This window comes from Cebidichthys violaceus, unplaced genomic scaffold, assembly GCF_023349555.1.
Source record: "Cebidichthys violaceus isolate CVI_PGR_0920_01 unplaced genomic scaffold, fCebVio1.0.p SCAF_15, whole genome shotgun sequence".
Taxonomy (NCBI): Eukaryota; Metazoa; Chordata; class Actinopteri; order Perciformes; family Stichaeidae; genus Cebidichthys; species Cebidichthys violaceus.
This window is the reverse complement of record NW_027176318.1, coordinates 6031524-6041089: the sequence shown is the minus strand read 5'-3', so window position 1 is coordinate 6041089 and position 9566 is coordinate 6031524. Positions and strand designations below refer to the sequence as shown.

At 38.9% G+C, this 9566-nt stretch overlaps 1 protein-coding gene across 2 annotated transcripts; it reads left to right on the top strand.

Moving 5' to 3' along the window:
• The first annotated feature begins 123 nt into the window (after positions 1 to 123).
• On the top strand, positions 124 to 7713 carry LOC137871747 (myelin-associated glycoprotein-like). 2 transcript variants are annotated; one of them, XM_068709683.1, is made up of 9 exons: positions 124 to 511; positions 1813 to 1897; positions 2936 to 3011; positions 3351 to 3734; positions 4487 to 4792; positions 4886 to 5146; positions 5328 to 5412; positions 6254 to 6293; positions 6633 to 7713. In XM_068709683.1, exons 3-9 carry the CDS (start codon positions 2939 to 2941, stop codon positions 6876 to 6878), a joined length of 1395 nt encoding a protein of 464 aa, XP_068565784.1. In that variant the 5' UTR covers positions 124 to 511; positions 1813 to 1897; positions 2936 to 2938; the 3' UTR covers positions 6879 to 7713. The 2 variants fall into 2 exon arrangements, with proteins under 2 accessions (XP_068565784.1, XP_068565783.1); XM_068709682.1 differs by having other exon boundaries at positions 3339 to 3734.
• Positions 7714 to 9566: the final 1853 nt, after the last annotated feature.

The following is a 9566-nucleotide window of genomic DNA, read 5'->3' as shown; positions in this document are numbered from 1 at the left end:
ACAAAGATCTGAAGATGTCATCATATCTGACTTCCTCATTCACAAAACTGCCTGTAATTCTGCACAATGTTAGTCATGGGGGATGTGAAACCAAGCATTGTACTGCATTTCTTAAACAGCAAGTCTGCTTTCTTTCATGGTTAGGTGGTTAGTTGAAGTTCTGCTAAAGATACCTAATTTCTTCATTGGACTCTAAAAACATCGCACTATATTTTTTCTGGCTGTGGGCTCATTTGGTAAGAAAACTTCAGCGCTGGACAAGGTGAGGAATTCACCAGCACAAGAACAAACTTCTTGTGTGGATTAAGAATGACTCCAGGTTTGGCCCCAAGCCAAACAATGTGATTTTCAACAGTAGTGGGACAGTTACCACATATCCGATGAGTTTTACTGGAAACCACTTTATTTCCCAGTTTACTCAAAACGTACACAGACGTATATTTCTTCAGAGCTGAGAACAAACCATTCATTGCAACAGCTTCCTGTGATCCTCTTCAAATAACAGTTCAAGGTAAGTTAGTTTTGGTTCTATTAGTAGGTTTATAATGTTGTCGCGGCAGCTTTGGCTTAAACTACAAACACCGTGGCCCATACCTTTAACTACTGTAGACTATCAACAGTCTCATCTGACGCCAAATGTCACAGAAGCCAGCCAGTGATCAGTCAGGGCATTCAAAATGTCCTCAAAATTGGGATGCATGGCATGCATATTCATGTGCCACGTCTGGAGCCAGGCCCAGTCGGAGGGCGAGCGCCTGGTGGCCGGGTTTGCCACGGAGCCCGGCCGGGCACAGTCCGAAGCAGCAACGTGGCACCCCCCTCCTCTCCATCCTGTGGGCTCACCACCTGCGAGAGGAATCGCTGGGGTCGGGTGCGCTGCCCCATGGGTGGCAGTGAAGGCCAGGGACCTCAACGGACCAGACCCGGGCGGCAAAGGCTGGCTCTGGGGTCGTGGAACGTCACCTCTCTGTGGGGGAAGGAGCCGGAGCTTGTGCGGGAGGTGGAATGCTACCAGTTAGATCTGGTGGGGCTTACCTCTACGCACTGCATTGGTTCTGGAACCGTACTCCTGGATTGGGGTTGGAGTCTTTTCTTCTCTGGAGTTGCCCAGGGTGTGAGGCGCCAGGCGGGTGTGGGGATACTCACAAATCCCCGGCTGAGTGCCGCTGCGTCGGAGTTTACCCCGGTGGACGTGAGGGTCGCCTCCCTACACCTGCGGGTTATGGGGGGGAAAACTGCATATGCACCGAACAACAGTTCAGAGTATTCGGCCTTCTTAGAAACTCTGACTGGAGTCCTGTATGGGGCTCCAGTGAGGGACTCCATAGTTCTGCTGGGGGATTTCAACGCGCACGTGGGCAACGATGGGGATACCTGGAGAGGCGCGATTGGGAGGAACGGCCTCCCTGATCTAAATCCGAGCGGTCGTTTATTGTTGGACTTCTGTGCTAGTCATGGATTGTCCATAACGAACACCATGTTCGAGCACAAGCATGTTCATAAGTGTACGTGGTACCAGAGCACCCTAGGCCGAAGGTCGATGATCGATTTTGTTATCGTATCATCGGATCTGAGGCCGTATGTTTTGGACACTCGGGTGAAGAGAAGGGCGGAGCTGTCAACTGATCACCATCTAGTTGTGAATTGGTTCAGAGGGTGGGGGAAAACTCTGGACAGACCTGGTAAGGTCTGTCCAGAGTTTGTGAATTATAGCTTTATAAGTGTGTGAATTATAGCTTTATTTACCATTTGCAGGAACACCAGCAGTAATATTTTGACCCACCTTCCATTAACTCCTCCTTCCTTTCACAGTCCATCTTGGTTCATAGACCTGTGACTTCTGCATGGACCTGGTCAGACAGAACGGCTGCACTGAGGAAAAAACACTCACTCCAATGTAAGTTGATGTCTGCTACAATCAATCATTTTAGGATCAAATGGCAAATGGTAGAAAACCATCTTTCTATATTTTATTTTAATATTTCTATTCGATCTAGTTATGATATATTTAATTCTAGTTATTCTGAGTCTTTTCCGTATTATTCATGTCATTGAGTGCCTTATATTTTTCTGACTGCTTGGTGAGTCATTTTCCACTGCTTCTCATGGATTCCAGTATTTTCCCCTCTATGCTCCTTTATGAAGGAAAACAAAAACAGATACAGTTTCTTCAATAATCTGTGTGAAACTGGGCTCCTTGATGGGACATTTTCATGTTTTTCTTTTGAAATATAAAACAGAATTATCCTTACCTTTTGTCTGCTGGTGTTTATCAAATGTACTTTTTGAAGATTTTAATAGATATTTGAGATGAAGATGAAGCAGAAAGTATGAGTGAGGAAATGTTTTATCTATTGGGGAGAGTCATTTATTTAATGATAAAATTGTAATAACGCAAATAAAGGTTTGTGAGGTTCATCAGTCCTGTGATGCAGAGCAACAGAGATAAAGCTCAGTGTGATCCACAGTGACTGTACTCAAGTCACTGGCTGTTACATGTCTTTATTATTATTATAATTATTGGGATGTATGTAATATATAACGATTATAGAAGATATAGACTCACAGGATATGAGCAGTTAAGGGAAGAACTCTGATAAAAAATAAAACTGCACTCGCTCTGTGCTCTTAATTAAAAAAAAGTTGACTTGGTTTTAAATTATGACAGCTAAAAAAGGAAGTTGGTTTGTTAGACTGTTGAAATTCATGAATATCAATATTTTCTCTTTAAAACCACCAACCATCTGTTTGTCACTCTCTTGTTGATGTGGGCTTCTTTGGTGAGACAACATTCATGGTTTGATTCTCATTTAACACTCTGAGTCGTACACATTTGCAGACTTGTGAGCGGTGGTCTCTTAACACAACTTGTGGTTGTACAGAGCATGTTGAACGCTTCGTAAAATCCACTGCATTGTTGTGTTTGTGAATCCAGGTGATGAGTGTCATGGCAGTCCGGTCTGTGAGAACGGTGACAGCCAACATGTTACTGAGTGTCTTCTTTCTCTCAGGTGAGCTTTTGTTTCAGTCACTTGTATTTCTCTTGAATCATTTACTATTTGACACATATCATGTTACCCTAAATTCATGTGAATGTTACAATCTGTATTTTCTTCCTGAGCTCTTTTGTCACTGAGACGAGACTGACTTAGTTATTTGGAGATGTAGACGGGTTTGGTCACCACTGGGGTCGACCTCATAGTTGATGTAAAACCAAAAACATGAATCAATACAAAAACTGTTCACGGAAAAAAGACCACAATGCAAAATATTACTGCTGAAGCATATTTCTGATTGATGTTTTGTTACACATGTTAATCACCACTGTTAATCATTAGTCTGTTTCACAGGTGCTTTGGCTACTTGTGATAAGAATCCAGATCTATTCATTACTGCACCTAAAGAGATGGAAGCACTGACTGGATCTTGTTTGCAAATCCCATGTAACTTCAGCGCTAAATCAGAGGAGGAATTCAACAGCGCAAGAACAACCTTCGGAGTGTGGATTAAAATTGAACCTCAGTTTGGCCAAAAACCAGATAATGTGATTTTCAACAGTAGCAGGAATGATAACATCTATCCAATGAATCTTACTGGAGACCTGAGTCAGAAAAACTGCACCACTTTATTTTCCAGTTTAATCACATCATACACAAACAAATACTTCTTCAGGATTGAGAACCGGCCATTTCTGTCAACAGCTTCTTGTGATCCTCTTCAAATAACAGTTCTAGGTAAGAGAGTTTGGTTTTTATCAGTCAGTCCATGATGTTATTGTTTAGAATAAAAAGTGATATCAGTTGAAGCTAACCTTCAATGTGAATGTAAATATCTGCTACAGAGACCAACCAGACAATGAAATGTTTACACTTCATGAATATTAATAGAATTTTTCTTTTGTGCACTACTATTAATAGTCCCATGAGAAAGCTGCCTGCTCAGGCAGACTTTTGCATTTAATGCTTGACAAAGGGGAAGTCTCATGTGTTCAGTTTTTTTGACAATTTACCATCATTAATGTACAAAATCTACATTAATTAGTGTAAGTTTACATTTTATGTTACCCCTACAGAGGGTCACAAGATAAATCTGAGGGGTCGTGAGGTGATTAATGGGAGAGGAAAAGAGAAAAAAAGTAATTTCTGCTTCTCATATGTGTTCAAATTTTGGACTTTTCTCTAATCTTTGCTTCATTGTGAAATAGTGGAGACTTTTTGCCTTTTTAAAACTCAAACAATTATTGAAATGAAACCATGTGAGAAGTTCAAAAGGGGAAATGTCTATTTGATGGAACTGTTAATAACTCAGAAATACAACACACATTATTTTATTTATATTAGGAAATAACATTCCAAAAGCTGTTAGTGGAGTAAAAGTACAATATTTTGCTCTCAAATGTAGAAGAGTACAGCTAGCATGGCAGTAGACTCCTGGTCTTGTCGCTGTGTTTTTCAGTGTACAATCTGTATTTGATTTGAAACCACAGATTCTCCTCCAAGTCCCAGGATTGAGATCTCAGGTGATCTGAAGGAGAAGGAGTCTGTCTCTATAAGCTGCTCAGCTTTCACTCCCTGTCCACACTCTCCTCCTAAACTCACCTGGAACCTCCAACAAGACCCTCACATCATGACAGAGGAAAACAAAGATCGAACCTTCACAACTAAAATCCAGAAGAACATCACTCTGTCAGACGAACATGATGGATTCATCATCACCTGTTCTGCCAGATATCCTGTGAATGAAGGAAAAGATGTCAAGACAGCAGAGGAGAGAACGACTCTCAATGTTTCATGTGAGTGTTTGTTATTGGATCCTGTCAGCACATGATGATTCATGGGATGTCAGCTGCTTTGGATGCATAAAGTTAATCTCACATTCTCCTCAGACGCTCCCAAGGACACCTCGGCGTCCATCAGTCCACCAGGTTTGGTGTCAGCAGGTAGCCGGGTGAACCTGACCTGCTCCAGCAGAGCCAATCCTCCTGTCAGCCGCTTCACCTGGTTCAAGATCAGCAAAGATGGACCCGTCACTGTATCTGAAGGAGACTTTTACAGCTTTGATGTCACTGATGGAGGAGTTTATCACTGTGTGGCCACCAATGATCTTGGTAATCAAACATCATCAGAGATCCATCTGACTATTAAAGGTAAACACAGAACTGTATTACATCCTGTGAATTAGGAGCAGTTATTGTTGGCTAACATCACGTCTGCAAACATTAGTGACGCAGCATTGTTTTACATATACGTTTGCAAAATACTCTATGAAGTCAAGCTGAGCATTCTTCTTAACTTGACTTGGTCACTTATAATGTTTTGTTTCTGTAGGAGTACAACAGCTTGAAAGTTTGTCACCATGGGTCGCAGTTGTTGGAGGAATCATTGTTCTCATCTGTGCGTGTGTTGCCATTTGGTAAGTTCTTCAAATCAATTTCATATCCAGATGTATCCACTCAAAATGATTGTATTTCTGTACAGATATCTTTCTCATTTTAATCTGTGATTTGTTAGTATTAGCTGTTTGTTTTTTACAGCTCTGACATTTGATGCTGTATTATTCTATTTTGAATGAATGTCTTCAACTGACCAAAATCTCTGAGTCTGATTTATTTTCATATCTTTTTGTTTTAACTGATTATTTGAAGTCAAAGGTGTATTTGTGGCGTTCCTCAGGGTTCTATACCTGGGCCATACTGTTTTGTCTACATGTTTCCTCAAGGTCATGATATACACATACAGAACACAGACATTCATTTTTATGCAGATGACATTTATTTTTTTGAGAGTCTGTCAATATCACCCAACTTGATTCCTTAATTGGATGTCTAAGTTATGTAAATGTTGGATGTCATTAAAGAATTTTGAACATAATGTTGACAAATCAGTGTAAAAAACCTTAGATCATTTTCTTCTAATGTAAAACCAGTCTGAACTAGACCTTTAGTCTAGTTAGACCAGTTAGTACAAGAAGTGGCCACCAGATGTCCAGAATGATTGAACAGTTTAATCACATTTAGTTTCAATACTCAGACACAAAAATCTTGTATTCACTTTTAGAGCATCAGATGTGTCTTATACAAACAGGTATATTGTGGTGGTCACAAACAATGCTGTGAAATTACTTGCTTTTAGCTATTTCCTCTTTTTTGTATTGTATTATCAATTGTCTGTTTCTGTTTTTTAATGACGGCTTCTAAATTGCACTTTATTATTACACAGAAAAATGAAGCTGACAGCTCTCTTATGTCTTCCAGGTGGTTCAAGTCAAAACGCTCAACTTCACAACAGACACAGGTAGGAAACAACTTAAATACTTTAGATAGTTATGTGTTATGAGCATGTTTCTAACTAGTCATACTGTCTGCACTCTTGAGATGTGGACTCAACAGATTGTTCATGAGGGACTAAATGTGGAGACACACAGGAAGATGAAACATCCTGTTAGAAACCCACATTAATAATCCACTGCCATAGCAATAAGGGTTTCTATTGTTGTGTCCATTAAAAGCTGGTTATGTGGATGATTGTCGCTGTCTTATAGCAGTGGGAACTGAGTGAGAGACAAATGAGGTGAACTGAAGGAAATAGATGAAAGTGCTTCACAACATTTGTTGTTTGGTCCATTTATCACAGAGCCTAACAGTGGAGGAGTCAGCTGCTCAAGAGTCAGCCAGAGCAACAGAAACAGAAACAGGAGACATCCATTACGGAGAGATTAACTTCTCCAACTGGAGACCTGAACCGTCCTCGGCCTCGGCGCAGGACAGTGGACAGCAGCAAGACGCACTGTATGCACAGATCAAAATGTCCAAGACAGTAAAGAGCTTAACACAGACTGCTGACAGGCCAGAGGATATATACGCTCAAGTGTTGAAGTGAAAACGAGCATATGGAAATGAAATATATTAAACAGATATTTTGTTTTTATTCTTACAAGGAGATCTTTTCTTCAGTTCTTTGCAATTTATCTAAAGTGGGACATTTTGAACAATTTTTGTCAGTATGCGAGGTATTTATAGATCTCTAAATTCCTTTTTGCCACACATGGATGGCTGATTTGTTCACGTAACATGCGTCATATTTCTTTATCATGAATGGATCTGTGTTTAGATTATTACAGCTAAACCAAAGATGGAGTACAGTCATTGTTTCTGCATGTGATGTTTTTCATTTTTGCACTTTAATACATAAGTTAGTTGTTTCAATGCCACAATTACCAGTTTTTGTGTCTTGGCAATTACAAAAAACAGTAACAATGACCTTGCACGCTACAAACTATCACTCTGTGGTACAAGCAAGCCAAACAAATGCCATTATGTGTTTGTAGTGTCATAATGCAAGCTAAAAAATGATTTGGGTGTATATCCATTTTCTTCACATGGCTCTTTTGTGGGAGACTGGTCAGTAAGAAGAAATCCATGAATAAAAGACAAACCTTGTCACTCAATTATGGATGAATAAGAAAACCTTTTCACAGTAGTTTCCCACTGTACTGTGATCAGTCCACTTGTTTGGAGAGTTGAATTTAATAAATTAAAAGTTGCAGTTGTATCATTTCTCAGCTTCCTTTTAGAGATTTACAAAAATGTTGCAGTACATTCCATGTGTGCCGTCGATCAAATTCATACAGTGTCAGCAGTGACTTATGAATACCCTTTATTTTACAAAACTTTTACAGTTTTTTTTCCATTTCACATTAAAAAACATCATCCAAGTTGGTTCTTGCTGTTTTTTGGAAGAGGTGATGTCACCAATCAGGAGCAATATTTGAATCACAATTTGGTAACAATTTACAGCATTTTTAAAGTATTAACCTCATAATTAAAGCCAAATGATGATTGTTGCTTATTTTGTCATAAGTATGTATCCTATTATATGGAGACATTTTTAAGATTTTACTATAAATACACTAATGGCAAGTTTGACATAAAATGTAATGACTATCAACTGCAAATAGACAAAAACTTGAATACAGCAAAAATGTTGTGACGGGGAAAAACAGCCAATAGCCGGGCTGCTTCTTATTACACCAGTTAAATTTAAATACAAAGTGACTTCTACTACAAAGCCAACAACACCACCTACCAGGAAACTCTGAGCCATAGAGCTCTGAAGAGCTCACAGTCAGGGGAGCAGAGTTAATATCCAGACAAGCCACACCAAAAGTTCACAGGAGACTGTCAAATGAAGTAAGACAACAGTACAAAAATACCATGTAGAGTCTAAGTCAGATCCCAGAAACAAGGTCCAAAATATAGAAAACGACCCAAAAATGATCCCTCAACCAGTAAAGACAGGAACAGACAAAAGGGAGCACACACACTGAATACACAAGCGAGGAAGGTTGATTCGACACAGCTGAAACTGATCAGGGCCGATTATGTAATCACACTGACAGGAATACCAAAATAAAACAGGAAATAAGAAAAAAACTGAAACCAATTAAAAAAACTTTGTAACAATATTTAGCTTATTCCGTGTACTGTTATCTAATACATTTTTCAACAACAGAAAAATCCTAATAATCTCATTTCAACATGAACAATATTCAATATATGCATCTACAATAAATAAAGTTTTTTCTGCATGTAATAATCAAGGAGAAAGAGAGTATTTCTCCACACATGCAAACTCTTAACAATTTAAATAATCAGTTCCATCTCATAAAATGCATTGTCATGACTCTAAATGAGTTTTACTTTTCATATTTAAAGGCACAGAGAACAAAACTGTGTGTCAGGACTCATGGGTGGATAAAATATCAATACGTTGTAAAGAGTAGCTGCCCATCTGAGCCTTTTCCGTATTAGTCATGCCATTGAGTGCCTATATTTTTCTGATTGCTTGGCGAGTCATTTTCCACTGCTTCTCATGGATTCCAGTATTTTCCCCTCTATGCTCCTTTATGAAGGAAAACAAAAACAGATACAGTTTCTTCAATAATCTATGTGAAACTGGGCTCCTTGATGGGACATTTTCATGTTTTTCTTTTTAAATATAAAACAGAATTATCCTTAACTTTTGTCTGCTGGTGTTTATCAAATGTACTTTTTGAAGATTTTAATAGATATTTGAGATGAAGATGAAGCAGAAAGTATGAGTGAGGAAATGTTTTATCTGTTAGGGTAAGTCATTTATTTAATGATGAAATTGTAATAACGCAAATAAAAGTTTGTGAGGTTCATCAGTCCTGTGATGCAGAGCAACAGAGATAAAGCTCAGTGTGATCCACAGTGACTGTACTCAAGTCACTGGCTGTTACATGTCCTTATAATTATTGGGATATATATAATATATAATAGAAGATATAGACTCACAGGATATGAGCAGTTAAGGGAAGAACTCTGATAAAAATAAAACTGCTCTTAATTTAAAAAAGTTAACTTGGTTTAAAATTACGACAGCTAAAAAGGGGAAGTTGGTTAAAATTCATGAATCTCATTATTTTCTTTTTAAAACCACCAACCATCTGTTTGTCACTCTCTTGTTGATGTGGGCTTCTTTGGTGAGACAACATTCATGGTTTGATTCTCATCTAACACTCTGAGTCGTACACATTTGCAGACT